Source organism: Rattus rattus, chromosome 9 (assembly GCF_011064425.1).
Source record: "Rattus rattus isolate New Zealand chromosome 9, Rrattus_CSIRO_v1, whole genome shotgun sequence".
Lineage (NCBI taxonomy): Eukaryota > Metazoa > Chordata > Mammalia > Rodentia > Muridae > Rattus > Rattus rattus.
Genome location: NC_046162.1, coordinates 64,559,688 through 64,578,364, shown reverse-complemented (window position 1 = coordinate 64,578,364; position 18,677 = coordinate 64,559,688). Strand labels below are relative to the sequence as shown.

The 18,677-nt window shown below is 49.4% G+C and overlaps 1 protein-coding gene across 1 annotated transcript in view; it reads left to right on the top strand.

Moving 5' to 3' along the window:
- Rnf213 (ring finger protein 213) overlaps positions 1-18,677 on the top strand; it is a 97,207-nt gene that overhangs the window by 53,401 nt on the left and 25,129 nt on the right. Inside the window, exons 30-44 of the mRNA XM_032911975.1 lie at positions 1,425-1,561; positions 2,194-2,289; positions 3,446-3,564; positions 4,906-5,025; positions 5,400-5,530; positions 5,843-6,011; positions 6,264-6,402; positions 9,016-9,207; positions 11,252-11,397; positions 13,166-13,320; positions 15,291-15,503; positions 15,760-15,941; positions 16,470-16,590; positions 18,271-18,371; positions 18,474-18,656. Of these exons, the coding sequence (XP_032767866.1) occupies positions 1,425-1,561; positions 2,194-2,289; positions 3,446-3,564; positions 4,906-5,025; positions 5,400-5,530; positions 5,843-6,011; positions 6,264-6,402; positions 9,016-9,207; positions 11,252-11,397; positions 13,166-13,320; positions 15,291-15,503; positions 15,760-15,941; positions 16,470-16,590; positions 18,271-18,371; positions 18,474-18,656 (2,204 nt within the window). The remainder of the gene's footprint in view (positions 1-1,424; positions 1,562-2,193; positions 2,290-3,445; positions 3,565-4,905; positions 5,026-5,399; positions 5,531-5,842; positions 6,012-6,263; positions 6,403-9,015; positions 9,208-11,251; positions 11,398-13,165; positions 13,321-15,290; positions 15,504-15,759; positions 15,942-16,469; positions 16,591-18,270; positions 18,372-18,473; positions 18,657-18,677) is intronic.

Here is an 18,677-nt window from a genome sequence, read left to right as displayed (position 1 = left end):
TCATGGAAACAGACCAGTTAGAAAGCTTCAGGATCAGTAGAGTCAGAGGAGAAAGGCAGATGATCTACATCAAGAACAACCGGATGTCCGGTGTGGTGGTGCACGCCTTTAATCCTAGCACCTAGAAGGCAGAGGTAGGTGGATCTCTTGAGTTCCGGGCCTGGTCTACAGAGTGAATTTCAGGACAGCCAAGGCCACACAGAAACCTTGCCTTGAAAACAAAGCAAAACAAAACAAAACCAAAAACCCAAAGAAATGTTTAGGGGATGGAGAGATAGCGCAATGGTTAGGAGCACTGGCTACTCTTTCAAAGGACCTCTATTCAATTCCCAGAACCCACATGGCAGCTATAACTCTAGTTCCAGGGGATTCAATGCCTTCTTTTGAGCTCTGTGGCCAGCAGGCACAAGTGGTGCACACCCATACAAAGCACCCTACACAAACATGGAAAAGAGATGGTCAGGTGCAGCTGCCCAGGCTGACTACTGACTTGGTGGAGGAACAGCAGGCCACCGAGGCATCTAGGGACAGGACACTCACTGGTTCCCTCCTAACTGCCTGGGGGCTCTGCTTCACAACACAGAAAGTTCAGGAATGAGGATCAGGTTTGGAGCCAGTAGTAGGCTTGGAAATGAGGAAATCAGAAGCTCAGAGGTCAGGGCAGCAGGTGAGAACTGGCGTCACAGTGTTAGCACACCCTCAGGATATTGGAGTCTGTGGTGAAGAGTGTGATGTCCATTGAGAGTGATGTGACAGGGGCAAGAGAGGCCAATGGCTGACACCATTGTCAATCTGTGGGCTTCAACCCCTTTCACAAGGGTCATGTATCAGATATTTACATTATGATTTATTTATTTTATTTATTAAGTTAATGTATATGAGTATACTGTAGCTGTCTTCAGACACACCAGAAGGCATAAGATCCCATTACAGATGGTTGTGAACCACCATGTGGTTGCTGGGATTTGAACTCAGGACCTCTGGAAGAGCAGTCAGTGCTCTTAACCGCTGAGCCATCTTTGCAGCCCTACATTATGATTTATAAAAGTAGCAAAATTACAGTTACGAAGCTATCAACAAAAATAATTTTAATGTTTGGTGGTCACCACAATATTAGGAGCTGTATTAAAGGGTCGCAGCATTAGGAAGGTTGAGAACCACTGGTTTATAAGAAGTGACATTTGTGGTGAGTCGTAAAGTATCCAGAGACTACAGAGGGCCCCAAAGCAGGAAGGAGACTAAGTCATCTGTCATCTCTTCTTGGATCTTTGTCTTTGGGGATACTCTGGGCTGGTGTTTTCTTTCTGCACACTGAGCCATGTGCAGCCATGATGCGCAAAGCCCAACCTCCTCATGTTTCTAGGTTCTGTCCTGGGAAGATGGGCTTCCTCACTGGTTCTTGCCAACACTCCTCTCCTTTGCAGATCACCACTTTCTCCAGACTGCTGACCAGTCATGACTGTGATGTCCTAGAGTCTGAGCTGAGAGGACTGGCCTCAAAGCCTATGGTGCTGTCACTACAGCAGTTTGACACTGAATATTCGTTCCTTAAGGATGTCCGGTGAGGCGCTCTGCGAGCTCCAATCACTAGGGCTCAGCCCTGGTCAGGTGCTTTGGCAGAGCTGTAACTAGCACTGCTTAATGAGTGGAGCACTGCTTCACTGCAGTGGGTGCTGTCTGGGCCCTAGCACTGCTTAATGAGTGGAGCACTGCTTCACTGCACTGGGTGCTGTCTGGGCCCTAGCACTGCTTAATGAGTGGAGCACTGCTTCAGTGCAATGGGTGCTGTGTGGTCCCTAGCACTGCTTAATGAGTGGAGCACTGCTTCACTGCACTGGGTGCTGTCTGGGCCCTAGCACTGCTTAATGAGTGGAGCACTGCTTCACTGCAGTGGGTGCTGTCTGGGCCCTAGCACTGCTTAATGAGTGGAGCACTGCTTCACTGCACTGGGTGCTGTCTGGGCCTCCCGCTCTTCCCCTGCCCCCGCTACTCTCTCCCACCCATGAAGCTTCCTCAGTCTCCTCAGGCAGCCTTGCTGGCCATTTAGAATTCCGCTGAGTCATCCGCCTACCTGCTTACCTCTCTGCATGCTTTTTCTCTGTGGCCCTGGCCTCACCATGCTTCAAGGAATTCCTTCATCCATTTTTCTGGAAGGGAGAACCCGCCCGATAATCTATTCCCTTTCTCCTCTAGCTCCTGCTTAAGGAACCCAGCCAGGCGTAAGATCCTTGTCATCCAGACAGACTTTGACGATGGCATCCATAGCGCGCAGCTCGTAGCCTCTGCCAAGTATGTTTTCAGAGCTTGTCCATAAACAACATGGGGAACCAACACTCACAGCCTCAGAAAATCTTCCCTGCGAGCAGCACAATGTCTGTCACGAGCCACACGCTAACAAGAATATTCTCTTTTTATTTCACCAGATGACTGTATACATGAAGGAAAAAGCTAGAGTTCTAGGGAATAGCTCGGTCACGTAAGCGAGAGAACTGAGTCTGGTCCCAGCACTCATGTAAAAGCTGGGCGTGTCGATGCACACTTGCAGTACCAGTGCTGGGGAGGAGGAGCCAGATGACCCCTGGGCCCAGTGACTAGCAAGTTTAGCCTAAACAGAGAGCCCCAAGTCCTGGTGAGACACTGACCAGAATCAAGATAGACCACTCCTAAGGAGTGATAGCTGAGGTTGATCTCTGGGTTCTACAGTCATGCACACATGTGCGTGTGCACGCACACACACACACATGTCACACACACCATACCACACATAAACACACTTATCACACACACACATACACACACACACACATCACACACACACACACACCATACCACACATAAACACACATATCACACACACACACACACACACACACACACACACACACACACGGCCAGGGAAGAGCACAAGCAGTGTCAGTAGTAGAACATTACAAGGATTGTCAACACTGTCCCTGACATGTGTTTGTACTTCCTTTTTGGAAACTGTCTTCGATTGTATGATATGAATTTATTGCAAGTTCAAGGGCAGTAACCAGACAGACTGTGTGTGGTGTGAGGGTAATACGAGTGTGTATACGTGGTGTGTGTGTGTGATATGTACGTGGTTTATGTGTGGGTGGCTAGTGTTGAACCTCACATGTTAATAAACCAGTTCTCCACTGCTGTGCTACAAAGATAGCCCTCTTCAGGGATCCATAGGAAGGCCAGAGGCCCAAGCCACAGCAGGCAAAGCCCAGAAAACACAGGGCTCTATTGAGAAAGGAATTCTCATTCTGAGCAGAGGATTCTGGGAGGGGCAGTGAGCCCACCTCATCCTGGGGGTGTGAACTGCACTCAAGCACCTAAGCCTGGGAGGCTGAGACGGCTGGTCAGCTCATGGGGCACCACCAGCCAGCTTCCCAGCACAGGTTTGTTTGCATGGCACTGATTGGTGTTTGTTAAACAGGTATTCTGCCATCAATGAAATCAACAAAACACAGGGAACAGAGGACTTCGTCTTCGTTTATTTTGTCACAAAACTGTCTCGAATGGGAAGTGGTACACCATACGTGGGGTTCCATGGAGGTAGGGCCACAACACTGAAGAATGTGGTTTTTAAGCAGCATTTGAGGTGTTTATGTGATCCCGTGTCTGAGGTTAGAATTGAATCCCAACAATACTGAGTGGCAATTTGGTTTCTTACCCAGTTGCAGTTACCTGGGTATGGAGGTTGCACACATTTGTAATTCCAGATTTCTGGAGGCTGAGGCAGGAGGGCTGCAGGTTCAAAGCCAGCCTGGTTACACAGAAAGACTTCTATCAAAAGCACAAAAGCAGACAAGCTTTGGGCACACTGCAGTGACATCAGCAGTCCCTTGTCTACCTTAGGTGGGCACGGCCTCTGACTCCCACCCGCCATGATGTAGGGATTCTGAGGTCTTCACACCCCTCCCTCCAGCACCAACTCCCCAGCTTCACTTTCCTTTCCCTTTGGTTTTGTGCACTGACATTTTGTGGGAGAAATGTTCATATCACTGCCCAGCTCTCTCCTGCTGTGAGGCATGTGTGTTTTGGAAGTCAGAGATACCAGCGCCTCTGTGCCTTTACTAATTACGATGTGGTGGCTACAATGAGATGTGAGTGGGGAGCCTAGAGTCACCGTGGATGCTCTTAAAGAGATTATTTTAGGTCTTAATAGTACCTAGGTCGGGTTGGGGATTTAGCTCAGTGGTAGAGCGCTTGCCTAGCAAGCACAAGGCCCTGGGTTCGGTCCCCAGCTCCGAAAAAAAAAAAAAAATAGTACCTAGGTCGATCTTGCTGACAGATCTTGCGTTTTTGCACATGTCCTAGACTTTGGGGTACTAATCACTCCCTCAGCAGTGGTGCAATTAAAAATCCGGGTTAGGGGGCTGGAGAGATAGCGCAGAGTCTAAGAGGTCTGGCTGCTGGCCTAGAGGACCTGGGTTCGATTCCTACCACCCATGTGGTAGACCATTATCATCTATGTCTGCAGTTCTAGGGGGTCTGATGCCTTCTTCTGACCTACAAGAACACACGTGGTGAGCACATACACACATAGTCAAATACTCAAGTACATAGAAATTAACCTTTAAAAAACAAATCTGGGTTAGCCCAGCTAGATGGCTGAGCAGGTAAAGGTGCTTGCTTTGGAATCTGACCATCTGAGCTTGATGAGTGCCCCAGGCTCTTAAGGAGAGAACCAATGATCACAGGTTATCTTCTGAATCCACGCAAGTGCTTTATGGCACATGTGTGCACACATACAAATACATACACATACATACACACAATAATAATGAATATAAATAAGTTAATGTAAAAAGCCAGGTTGAAGGTATATTTTGTTTATAAATGAGAAGGAACCAGCTAAGTTATAGAAGACTCCAGAGACTTTGTTCTTCACAGGGCTATGGAGGTCTGTACATATTGATGACCTCCGCAGATCGACAGTCATGGCCTCAGATGTCACCAAACTGCAGAATGTCACCATCAGCCAGCTGTTTGAGCCAGTGGACAAACCCGAGCGTGAGTACGAGACAGTCATCTGGGACATGGTGTATGTGTCGGGAGGGAAATGCCAGCTGTGATGCTGGATGCAGAGCCACTCTGCTGTTCCAGCCCCGGCCCTCAGCAGAGGTCACAGCAATGCTGGAGCCAAGAGGAAGGCCACCTGAGTGTGCCCCAGGGTGCCAGGCTACACCATGATCCCTTGGCCAGCCTTTAGAGCCCAGGCTAGGGAGTGCCTGAGCCTGGAGTTGGAGCTGATATACCAGGCACATGTTCACTTTTCTAGAGCCATCGCTGCAGACAGGAAGGCTGGCAAGTCCCAACCTGGGTATAAACCTAGGCAGTCTGGTCCTGCAGCTGTCTTGAACACGTTTGCCTTGCCTTTTGTCTAGCAGAGGATGACCCAGAGGAGGAGATGGAGACAGAGTCCAGCAAGTCAGGGGAAGTGGCAGAGGAACAAATGGAAGTGGAAGAAGAAGGTTCAGAGGAGAAGAAAAGGGCCTGTGACCTGAGAGGCTGTGATGTGAGTCCTACTTCTGCCATTTGCTAAGGGAGACGCTTGAGCTGCATGTTTGACCTCTCGCCTGTATTTATATTCGGGGGAAGGGGACAGTGGGGTTAGTCTGAGACCTTTCCTCCTTCCACAATGCACATGTAAGGGATCATCTCCTCTAAGCTGTGCTCAAGCCAGTCATCAGGAGGTGTGGCTGGTAGGGTTTAGTGTAAGTTTTGCCAACTTTAACCACCACCTGGGGCCACATGATTGCTAACACAAAACCACCATCTTGCGTGGGTGGCCTAGCCTTTGTCCAGACTACAGTAGGCACAGTAGAAGTCTTGTGTTCTTCCTCGGTGTTCACAGGTCCTGGACACTACCAGACTGGTGCGGAGCTGCGTGCAGGGTGCTGTGGGGATGCTCAGAGACCAGAGTGAGAGCTGTGAACGCAACATGAGGAGAGTCACCATTCTTCTTGACCTCTTAAATGAAGAGAACACACTCAATGGTGAGCACTGTGCTCCAGGTGCTGAGTCATATACCTAAGGGGGACAGGGTGCCCTTCCAGGCTTCTTGGGCTTGGCAGAAGCATGGATAAAGTTGGAATCTATGGTTATCTGTCAGGTTCTTTTATAGAACTTGCCTTGGCTGAGGGTAAACAGTTTTCCTCTTGGGTGAGGTGTGTCAAGAACTATGAAGAACTGATGGGCCCTACCACCGAGTGTGCATGAGTAGGACAAAACAGGTCCTGTCTTCACAGCTTCTTTTTTGCGGGAATCTAAGATGCGCCTCCATGTTCTTCTAAACAAGCAAGAAGAGAACCAGGTCCGAAGTCTAAAGGAATGGGTCACCAGGGAGGCTGCCAATCAGGATGCCCTGCAGGAGGCAGGCACCTTCAGGTACAAGGGTAAAAGGAGCAAAATGTATGGAGGCCTTTGCACAATGCCTGTGATGTGTTCCTGCTGGTGTGACTCTCAGTGATGTGCTCCTGCTGGTGTGACTCTCGGTGAGGTGCTCCTGCTGGTGTGACTCTCGGTGAGGTGCTCCTGCTGGTGTGACTCTCGGTGAGGTGCTCCTGCTGGTGGGACTCTCAGTGAGGTGCTCCTGCTGGTGGGACTCTCAGTGAGGTGCTCCTGCTGGTGCGACTCTCGGTGAGGTGCTCCTGCTGGTGTGACTCTCGGTGAGGTGCTCCTGCTGGTGTGACTCTCGGTGAGGTGCTCCTGCTGGTGTGACTCTCAGTGATGTACTCCTGCTGGTGCGACTCTCGGTGAGGTGCTCCTGCTGGTGTGACTCTCGGTGAGGTGCTCCTGCTGGTGTGACTCTCAGTGAGGTGCTCCTGCTGGTGTGACTCTCAGTGAGGTACTCCTGCTGGTGCGACTCTCAGTGAGGTGCTCCTGCTGGTGGGACTCTTATATCAAGGATAAGTGCCCAGGTGTTTCTTCCTATATCCCTGAGCAAATCTGAGATGTAACCTGCCCTCCTGAGGGTCTTAAATGAACCTGGATCATTGTTATATGGGGCATTGCTGGTCTTTTATTTAAACCTTTTTTATAATAAAAAATATTCAGGGAAACCCCCAGATGATCTATTCCTGGGGGGATGTGAGTGTTTGCCAATATGTCATAAGCCATAGAAAGTGATGCTCTCAGAGGCTGTGACCATGAGCTGACAATGGCACCTATTGGTTGAGGTGACACTATTTGCAGCATTAGGAGCCGGGAAAGTACTTTATTGTCTACAAAACTGACCATTTCCTCTGGTCTTGTGAGGCGCTTTGAAGAGCCTCTGTTGGAGGGCTGAGTACCACAGGTCTCTGGAGGACCTCAGGCCCCCACGGGCTTGGTCCTCATTTCTATACTGTACACAGGGGTCCCACCCAGAAGCAGACCTGTATTGGCCTTCGACTCTGTTGACTGGGGACCAGAAGCTGGTGGTGCTGGCTCCTCCCTGTAGGCTTTTCTTTTTTTTTTTTTTTTTTTTTTTCCTTTTCTTTTCTTTTCTTTTTTTTCGGAGCTGGGGACCGAACCCAGGGCCTTGCGCTTGCTAGGTAAGCGCTCTACCACTGAGCTAAATTCCCAACCCCTACTGTAGGCTTTTCTGTTCCAGTTACCTCCTCATCCTCTTATCTTCTCCTGAAGGCACCTGTAAGGCCTGCTATCAAACCCAGTTGCATTTCTGCTTCCTGTGGCTGCTCGTCTTCTAGCTCACATGTTTAAAATCCGTCTACGCCATCTCCCTTTTCTCCACCCCTTTGATGTGGAATGCGGTCTTTGGGGTTCATCGCCACAGCTTTGCAACAGCTGCCTCTCACTCTGGTCACTAGCATGTCTCGGGAACAGCTTACAACTGCCCCCATTTTAACACGGAAATGCGTCCTCTGGATGGCAGGCCTTGACGCCCGCTTGTCTGTCTTGAGTGCTGATTGGTTTTGAGTTTCTTTGTTTATCTAAGCCTGCAGTCCGTTGGCAGGGAGGTTCTTCCAGCCTCGGCTCAGCTGTTTGCTTTGCCTCACATCTTTGTTCTTGTCTCTCCTTGTCACTGTTTTGGGTATGCTTGTTAAGCCAAGGGATGGCTTTGCCCACCAAGGCGTCTGTTTTCTCCCTTAGTACATACATCTCTTCAATTCAAATTCTCTATATTAAATGCTAACACTAGAAACCAATCTCCAAGATTACTTAATAATTCTTTTATTTTATTATGATTTTATGATCAATTAGTTATTCAGTATATGTGTGTATCTCCTTGGCATGGGGCGGGAGGTTGAGCTCAGGCCCTGGATTTGGTAAGCTGCTGCTCTCCCACTGCCTCCCATCCAGCTCTTAAGCACGTCAGCAGGAAATGCAGGTTAAGTCACACAGTGACCATGGCAATCTCGGAGCACACGTGTGCAGAGCACAGGTGCCTCAGAATTACATCCCAGGAGGCGCTCACTGCCCTGACCTAGAGAAAGCCGACTTTGGGTTTTCGTTTTGTTGCTAGCTGCAGGAAAGTCTCTTTCTCAGTGAATCTGGGCACTGTTTTCATTGTCAGTGGAAATGGATGACTGCTTTTGGAAACTATAAAACCAAGCCGGTGCCTTCGCTTGCTGCCACCTGTTTCGTCACAGCCATGAGACTAGGTCCCCCATCTCTGCCTCTAAGCTTCTGTGCTCCTGTTTGAAGCCCTCTTTCCCCACCACCCCTTCTTCTGTTTTTACTAAAAGAGCTTGATTTTATCTTTGAGTTTTTTGCATGCGTGTGTACCTGCGCACCCCCTGCAGATCCCCTAGAACTGGGGTTACAGGTGGTTGTGAGGTGCCATGTGTGTGCTAAGACTCAAACCAGGACCTTGGGAAGAGCAGCTCATCGCTGTTAACCACTGAGCCATCTCTCCAGTTGCTTTCCCCATTCTTGAGAATGTTGGAAAGCTCTTGCTCTGGCTTTCATGTGGGAACCTCAGGAAGGGAATATGGAGGCAGCCATGCATGTCATGGTTACCCTGACCACAGGGGGTTCTCTCTGTCCCTGTTACAGACACACCCTTTGGAAGCGGGTCCAAGATGTGGTCACCCCCATCCTGGCAAGCATGATATCTCACATCGACAGAGATGGCAACCTGGAGCTTCTGGCCCGGCCAGGTTCACCGGCCTGGGCTCAAGATCTTTGGATGTTTATTTACAGTGATATTAAGTTCCTGAACATCCCTCTTGCGCTGAATAACACAAGGTAAGTGACTGCCTTGCTTTTATGAAGGGACGGTCACAGCAAAGCATCTCTCCAAGTGACTGCTAGGCAGGTACTGTCCTAGGGTGCCAGGTGCAGCTTGGAGGGTCATAGGAGTAGACAGTACTCATCAAACCCCTGAGAGGTCTTTAGTCCCTCTCTGCTGTCCCATCTGCCTACTCTGAGAGCACATGTGATGGTTCAGGACACCAGGGTCTATTGTGCCAAGATGCTGAGCTTGGCAGGGCCTGTGCTTCGCCTGCCTTCCCTTTTTAACTCCATCCAGGGCCTGACCCTGTGGGGCTCCAGGATGTAGGTTACCAAGAAGTACATAGATATAGAGAAGTGTATAGGTGCAACATGTGTGGGTCCCCATAGAGCCCAGAAGAGGGGTCGGTTCTAGAACTAGAGTTTCAAGCAGTCATGAGCCACCCAATGTAGGTACCAGAAATAGAACTCCAGTCATCTGAAACAGCAACTACTGAACCATCTCTCCAGCTCTGGGAATGGGACTCTCAATGGCTGATGGAAGCACTTATTTAAGTATAGTGTGCAGTTGATGTCCACAGGACAGGCTTTAAGCTTATGGTCAGACTCCCCTGCACAGGGGCAGTCAGAGAGTCGGACGGGCAGAAAGAACACAGAAGGGCTGGTCTGCCATGAAAGCTGGGTACCTTACTTGTCTCCTGCTTCCACTTTTTCTTTTGTCTGTAAATAGGGGGTTTCCTTGAGTTCCTTTATAGCAGAACCGCTGACCTAGAACCCCCCCACCTCCCCCACTGTCCACATGACCTACAATACCATGTCTTTAATTTATTTAATTTTATTTTTTAAAATTTATTAATTTTATGTGCATATGCTTGTAAGTGTTCATGCCTGTGGAGACCAAGGGCAGCACCGTGTGTATGTGTCTGTGTGTATGTGTCTGTGTGTGTGTGTCTGTGTGTGTGTGTCTCTGTGTGTGTGTGTCTCTGTGTGTGTGTGTCTCTGTGCGTGTCTGTGTGTGTACATACTTGTCACAGAGGCAAGAACAACTTTGGACTGTTGTGTGTGTGTGTGTGTGTGTGTGTGTGTGTGTGTGTGTGTGTGTGACTGTGTGTGTGTCTGTGTGTGTCTATGTTGTGTGTGTCTGTGTGTGTCTATGTGTGTGTGTGCTGTCTGTGTGTGTGTCTGTGTGTCTGTGTGTGTGTGACTGTGTGTGTGTGTGTGTGTGTGTGTGTGTGTGTGTGTGTGTGTGTGTGTGTCTGTGTGTGTGTCTGTGTGTCTGTGTGTGTGACTGTGTGTGTGTGTCTGTGTGTGTGTCTGTGTGTGTGTCTGTGTCTGTGTGTCTGTGTGTGTGTGTCTGTGTGTGTGTCTGTGTGTGTGTGTGTCTGTGTGTGTGTCTGTGTCTGTATGTGTGTGTGTGTGTGTGTGTGTCTGTGTGTGTGTGTCTGTGTGTGTGTCTGTGTGTGTGTCTGTGTCTGTGTGTGTGTCTGTGTGTGTGTGTGTGTGTGTGACTCAGCTCCATGTGGCTATGAGCCATCTGATGTGAGTACTAGGAAGTGAACTCAGGTTTCTGATAGAGTAGTGTGTGCTCTGATAGAGTAGTGTGTGCTCTGATAGAGTAGTGTGTGCTCTGACCTGCTGAACCACCTCTCCCACCTCACACCTTATGTTCTGAGACCGATTCTCTCATCTGAAGCTTACCTAGTGGCTGGGCAGCCAAGACTAGGGATTTTCCCTCATCTCTGTCGTCCCAGCACTGAGATTTCAAGTGTGTGCAACTGCACCTTCCCTTCCAAATGGGGGTGCTAGGAATCTAAACTCAGGTCCTCGCGCTTGCATGGTGTGACTTGACTGAACCATCCGCCATCCCCCACTGTCTCTATCCTTGTTCCTTGCTGTACTGAAATGCTGCCTAGCGTGTCACCCGCATAGGCAAGGGCTCCGGTGCAGAGCCGTCCCCCAGCACCAGCCTCTCTCAGGGCTGAAGGGCTGGTCTCCATTGTGCACAGCAGCCAGAGTCAAGCTCCACTCACCAGCCTCGTTCTCATTTGCCTTGCTGCAGGTCCAACAGTGAGATGCCCTTCATCCTGGTGCAGAGCCACATGAACCTGCTCAAGGATGCCTGCAATGCTGTCCCCTTCAGCTGGAGAATCAGGGACTACCTGGAGGAGCTCTGGGTGCAGGCTCAGTATATCACAGACACAGAGGGTGAGGCTCCCCCACGGCCACCTCAAGACTGCAATGGATTAACCTGTTGAAGGCTGGACAGTTGTGGAGGTTTTCGTTTTAACACTCTGGGTGTGGAGTAGTCTCCAGTTTATCATTCCTCCATTTTAATTTCTTTTAAAGGGCTGGTAATGTGGCTCAGTGAGTAAAGGCACCTACTGTCAAGCCTGACAACCTAAGTCCAATCCTTAGGACCTCCGTGGTAGGAGAGAACTGATTGCCCAAGTTGTCCCCTGTCATGTGCTGAGTCACATGAGTAGATGTGTAAAATGGTTTTGGTGTGTGTGTTTTACACACAATAACCAATTCTCTTACCTCCCTACCAGCCCTTCTCCCAATTTACAGCCCAGCCCCTTCAAAGCTTTCTCCCAACCGTTCCTCCCTTGGCCCCCTCAACAGTCTGCTTAACACCCCCTTCTCCCAGTGTTCCCAATACCAGCAGCTCCAAACTACAACCATGGTACCCTATCTGCTCAGCTCTGCCTCTCCTGGCTCATCTGTCTTCTGTACCAACTGCCTTTTCCTCTCATTCTGCTGGCCCCTTGTCCCTTTTCTCTGCCTCAGCTGGCTTTTCTTTTTTTTTTTTTTTTTTCTTTTTTTTCGGAGCTGGGGACCGAACCCAGGGCCTTGCGCTTCCTAGGCAAGCGCTCTACCACTGAGCTAAATCCCCAACCCCTCAGCTGGCTTTTCAAAGCCTATCCTGTTCCTCAAAATCCAAGGGGCAACCAACACTTGACAGTCTTAGGATCAAACAGTTCTAATAGCTAAGAATTCTTAAAGGGCCATTTGACCAGCAACTAGAGGTGCTTTAAAGGACCAATGCTCAAAATAAATCATACTACATGCATGTGTATGCCCAAATACATATAACCATAAATTAAAATTTTGTTGAAGGAGCAAGTCTCCATCAAGGGTATAAGTCTGTAGGTGACAAGGATAGCCTTCAAAGTGACTGTTAGTCACTGTTTGGGAGCATGACAAAATAGGTCATTTACATCACAGAGAGTTTGCTTCCTGATGTAGGAAGGTTATTCTCATCTGAGGCTCCTAAATAACACAGATGGCAGCCGTGGGAGATGTCCCTATTGTGGAACCTCAGCAGGACATGCTGGCAACCAGAGCAAAGTATCCTCCTCCATGTGGACCCACAGGTCCTCCTAGTCACAAAGTACCCTGCTGTCACATGAGAGATTTGGCCATTGTCTGTCTAGAAAAAAATGGCAGCCAAACATCTCTGGTGAAAAGTTGTTTTCTGCAACAAGTACCCCTCAGGACTCACCAGAGGCTGGTGCAGCCACTCCGTGCTGACCTTGGTTTCCAGGTCTGCAACAGCTGTCTCTCCTGAGGAAGCACCTCCCTGTCCCGTGACTACAGTCCATCTGCCCCTGCTTGTCTAGGGCAACAAGTGACCAGAGCTGTGGGCAGGCAGGGCTCTAGTTGCTGTGGCCTCTGACTCCAGCTCAAGGAGCAGCCCACCTTCCTACTCACTCTGTGCATGCAGCACAGATGTGGCTCCCAGGCCTCTTCTTCCCTCGGGGCTAGCCTGGCTGCTTGTGACCTAACGTCAACATTGGTTCTGCCTTTGTTTTCCCTACCATCTGGCCAGTGGCGAGCACCATGTTTTCCCTGGGCTCCAGTTCAGCAGAGCCACCACCCCTCCAGCCTGGGTATAATGGCTCCTTTTGGGGGCAGTAACTATCTTCCATAGACGTGGTTTCTTGCTCATGCCTCTTTGTCTTCCTCTCTGTAGGATTATCGAAAAAGTTTGTGGAAATCTTCCAGAAAACTCCCTTGGGCCTGTATCTTGCTCAGTTCCCCACAGCACAGCAGCAGGAACTCCTGCAGAGCTACTTGAAGGACTTCCTGCTCTTGACCATGAAAGTGTCTTCACGGGAGGAGTTAATGGTAGGTGTGGAGTCAGGGTTAAGAGTGGAGCTTATATAATATGGGCCAGAGTACATCCTCAGATTAGACACAGAGCCCCATGGAACACTCAGGGCCACTCTGTGCCTTCTAGAACCAAATGTGTGTCATTTGGAGCTCTTAAGATCTCCCCATAGCTGCCAGCATGTGGCATACATCTGTAATCCCAGCTCTTGGGAGGTAGAAGCAAGAGGAACAGAAGTTCAAGTCCATAGTAAGTTGAGGACCAGCCTGGGCTACATGACATTGATAATGATTATGAAGGTCACTGGAACAGTTGACGTACTGGACTCCCTAAACCTTCATACTTCACTGCACAGGTACACATCTGAGGGCATACTACAACTAAGGTCACAAGGTAATGTAGTCTACTTAGGAATCACTGAGAATTTAGCCTTGTTTGATTTGTGAAACTTATAAGTCACCTGGGGATAGAAACAATCTTAGATGCCTCGCTAAATGGCATCGTTGTCAGTCCTGCTGCTAAGGTAGAGATGACTCTGGGGTCGAGAGTGCTCACTGTTCCTCCAGGGCGTCTAAGTTTGGTTCCCAACACATCAGGCAGCCTGTACCCCTTCCTTCAGGGGATGCAAAAGCTTCCTCTGGGCTTGCCCCTTTGGATACCTGTATATATGTGCATGTGCGCGCGCGCGCACACACACACACACACACACACACACACACACACACACACACACACACGCAAATAAAAAAATCTTAAAGTAATAAAGAAAAAACTGACCTTAAAAAGAGATTAGAGTCAAAGTTGTGAAGGCAGAAGCAAAGATCGATCACTGGACGACGACCCCTCAGACAACAGTGACCGGAGCCTGTCAACAGCGTCTTCACTTCGAGCAGTGTTTGAAATGTGGGCAGATGCAAGGAGGCTCTTGTCAGCTTGGTTTCTAAGAAAATGGAATTAGAAACAACTTAATTTTGGAAAAAAGGATAGGAGAGGGAGAGCTAAATATGGTGTTATACCCCTATAATCCTAGGGTCCAAAAGACCAAGTAAGGATTGTAAGTTCAAGGCCAGTCTGGGCCACATAGGAAAACCCAGTACTAAATGTGGTGACACATGACTTCAAGTCCAGTACTGGGGAGGCAGAGGCAGGTCAATCTCTCTATGAGTTTGAGGCCAGTCTGATCCACACACTAAGTTTCAGGGCAGAGCTACAGAGAAAATCTGTGCGCGCGAACACACACACACACACACACACACACACACACACACACAAACACAAACATTTTTCCCTCAAATCCATGAGAAGAAAGGAGGGACAGAGTGCTTGCCAACCATTAAAACAATGTTATCTGGGTTGACTAGTGTTGGAGGGGTGTTTAAAATGTAACACCAAGTAAAAACTTGGGGAACAAAATGGCCTCAGGTGTCTTAGTTAAGGTCTCTATTGCTGCAGTGAAACACCATGACCAGAATGCAAGTAGGGAGGAGAGGATTTAATTGGCTTACACTTCCATCTCATTATTCATCACTGAAGGAAATCAGGATAGGAACTCAGAACTCAGGAACACGTTCCTGGAGGCAGGAGCTGATGCAGAAACCACGGAGAGGTGCCACTTACTGGCTTGCTCTGCCTGCTGTCATATAGATAGCTCAAGGACCGCCAGCCCAGGGTGACACCGCCCATAGTGGGTCGGACCCTCTCCAAGCAAACATCCTACGGCTGGGTCGTAGGCAGGCGTTTTCTCAATGGTGGTCCCCTCCTTTCAGATGACTCCAGCCTCGCTCAGGTTGACAAGATTAGACAACACATCAGTTTAGGGTGTCGGTGGGGAAAGTGCCCATAAGGTTCCACCAAAAAGCAGCCAGGGGATCTTAGGCCTGATTTTCCAATTTTCTTCTGTATGCCTTTGAATATTTATTTATGCCTTTCCGCAAGAAATCATATCTTTACCATGTACAATTATGTGCTGAAATTCTCTTGTCTCCAGTTTCTGCAGATGGCCCTGAGGTCCTGCCTCAGTGAGCTCCAAGTGGCTTCAGGAACACCTGAAGAGGGACTCTCCTTGCCCTGGGTGCACCTTGCCTATCAGCACTTCAGGACCCGGCTCCAGAACTTCTCCAGAATTCTGACCATCCACCCCCAGGTTCTGAGCAGCCTCAGTCAAGCAGCAGAGAAGCACAACTTGGCTGGGTGTGAAATGGTATGTGTTCCCTTGGGGAAGGCCACCTGCGCTGCCCTCGGTGGGAGCTTCAGATTCCACCATCCTGAGGGCAGAGGAACTACAGAGCCATGTCCTATATAGATGTTTTATGGGCACATCTGCAGTGGAGTTGAGGAGTAGGCTTCAAGCCTGGACCTGAGAATGCACTGGGACTCAGGATGCAGGGTGTCTCGGGGGAGGTGGTAGAGAAGAGAGTCCTGCTGCATCCATCACGTGCCAGTTCTTCTTGTTGCAGACACTCGATGCATTTGCAGCAATGGCCTGTGCTGAAATACTGAAGGGAGACATCCTGAAGCCAAGCCCCAGGGTTTGGTTACAGCTCGTAAAGAATCTGTCCATGCCACTGGAGCTTGTCTGTTCAGAAGGATACTTACAAGACAGTGGGAGCATGACCAGAGCTATCATCCAGGAGGTCAGGTAAGCAGCAGGAGCCTGCCTCTCTGCACTTTGCCTGTGCTCGCCACTGGAACCTGCCAGACCTTACAGTATAACTGAGGAAGGTGGGCAGGCCTTTCTGGGACAGGAGTGACATTAATTAACCTCATGCACCTGATTAATGGTGGACCCTCTTTCGAGTGCTGGTTATCTCCTTTGGTTCTAAAGACCTAGGAAGATGGCCCTGGGAGTGGTAGGAAGTGAGCATGCTATTACAATGTAGGCAAAGTAGAAGGGGCCCCAGGGGCAGGCTGTCAAGGTCAGAAGACAGTCAGTCCCTGTGCTGCGCTTGCAGGACCAATGTGCACTGAAGCACTGAACTTGAGACAGGTCTTACGCGTGCCTGGCGTGTAGAAGAGTGAGGAGCTTGTCTGCAGCCCAGTGCTGTGCATACAGGGAAAGCGCCCTCCACTGGGCCCAGTCTCGAGTTGTTGCTCAGCTCCTGCTCTCTTCACCCATATCTTGGGCTCCTCTGTCAGAACTCATCGGGTAACACCCCTCTCTTGACAGAGCCCTGTGGAACCGCATCTTCTCCATTGCCCTCTTTGTGGAGCACGTTCTTCTGGGCACTGAGAGCCAGATTCCTGAGCTGAGTCCACTGGTAACCAAGTATGTCTCCTTACTAGACAAAGTAAGTACTGGGCTGAGGTAAAAGCCTGCCTGTCTCTGGGGAGTGTGCAGACCCGAAACCCTGTCTGTTTCCTCCGGTTGGTGGATTATTGCTTACTGCTCTGGAAAGCTTCCACAGCTGTGCAAAGGGCAGCGATGGCGTGACAGACCACCACATTGTTGATGGTGGCTATTTGACCATCTCCTCAGATGGCTAAGCCAGGGTTACCACGGAGCATTCAGTTGCAGGAACAGAGATGCAGTTATCCAGCCTGTGACCTCTTTGGGAGGAATAAAGAAATTAGCACCCTTAGCCTCTAGAGTGACCATAAAATGACCCAGTGGCTCAGCATGGGGAGAAAATGCCATCACCATGGTCATAGCAACAGCCATGAGGAAGGGCAAGGGAACAAACAGGAAACCACTTATGCTCTGCCCCTCCAAACCTTTGATAAAGTGAGTGGCATTACAGGACACGTTTCTGCAGAAAACGCTACCATCTTTAAGCCTACTGGTGATGGCAGCAGCCACCGCCACTCAGTGCAACACAAGCTCCACATTCCTTCTCCCTACACCGTCCTCATCCCTTGGGAACTTTCCATGAGTGAAGTCAGTTGGGATGGCCGTTGGCATCAGAGAAATACAACTCCAGGCTCAGCAGCTGTTAAAAATGCTGTGGGTACTGTGGCAGGTTGACAGGGAAGCCAAGTTCCAAGGAACACAGTGATGGGCTTGAGCCACACAGAAGCTCAGTTCTCCATTCTGTAACAGAATGGGCCTTGGCAGCCTCAAACTGCCTCCCAGGAGCCAAGTGTGCAGGGTTCTTCCGTCTTGCTCCTCTGTCATCTTTGACACCTTGTGCCCGGTAATCTTAGGAAGCCCTTTCCTGGTACCACAGCCCAGGAGTTATTCGTGTATCGTCTTCAGTCTCATCTTTGCTGTGAGGCTGGTTCCCACTCCCTGGCTAGAAGGTCAGAAGGAATTTGTGGGGAGAAAAAGGGCCTCAGGTCTCATCTCCCACTAAGGTGGGGAGGAGGGCTGTGTTGTGTGTTTGCAAAAGCCTGCTCTCATCATTGAGCTGACACTGACCTGGGGTCAACAGTCATGAGGCCCCCAGCATCCTCCAGCAAACACTTAAAAGATTCATAAAATAGACAACACATACTTAAAAGGTTTTTTTCCAGTTAGGTTGATATCTTGAGTTTACAAAGAAAAATAAGATATTGTAATTCAAATTTTCCAATTGTTTTATTTTATTCCATTAATTTATGTATTCATTGCAGCTACTTAAAATGTTTGTTTTAAAAGAACATTTAAATGTAGGAACTTTCTTCTTGGTTTTTGTTAGTTGTTGTTTGTTGTTTTTTTGAGATAAGGTCTCGCTCTGTAGCTCTGGCTGTCCTGGTACTTGCACGGGTGTTTTGTCTGCTTGTATGCCTGGCATCCAGGGAGGCCAGAGAATCAGATCCCCTGTGAGCTGCCATGTGGGTGCTGGGAATCAAACCAGGATCCTCTGGAAGAGCAGCCAGTGTTCTTAACTGCTCCAGCCCTGGTGGGAACTTCCTAGAGCATCCACAAGCCTTGCGCTGCTCTTTGTGGTCAGTGGCTGCATGTCAGCAGCCACTGAGACAGTGGGTGCTGGGTCACTCTCCGACACCTGCACCTCGGACCCTTGCTACTCACCACTGCTCTCCTCCCTCAGTGTCTTGAAGAGGACTCTAACCTCAAGACCTACAGGCCATTTGCGGCTGTAATGACCACACTCTGTAACTGCAAGGACAAAGCCAGCAAGAAGTTCTGCAAGTAAGATGTGCAGACTTTGAGATACCTGGATTTGGGGTGGAAGGAACGGCTTCTTGGAGCCAGCATTTCTGCTCTGGAATTGATTGCTTTCTTGGGTTCTAGGTTTGGTATCCAGCCCTGTTCAATATGCCAGGGAGATGCACAGGACCCCGTATGTCTGCCCTGTGATCATGTGTATTGTCTACCTTGCATTCAAACCTGGCTCGCCCCAGGACAAATGATATGCCCCTACTGCAAAACTGAGTTGCCAGACAAGTTCTCGCCAACTGTTTCCCAGAACCACAGGTAAAACACCCTTTCTCTTAA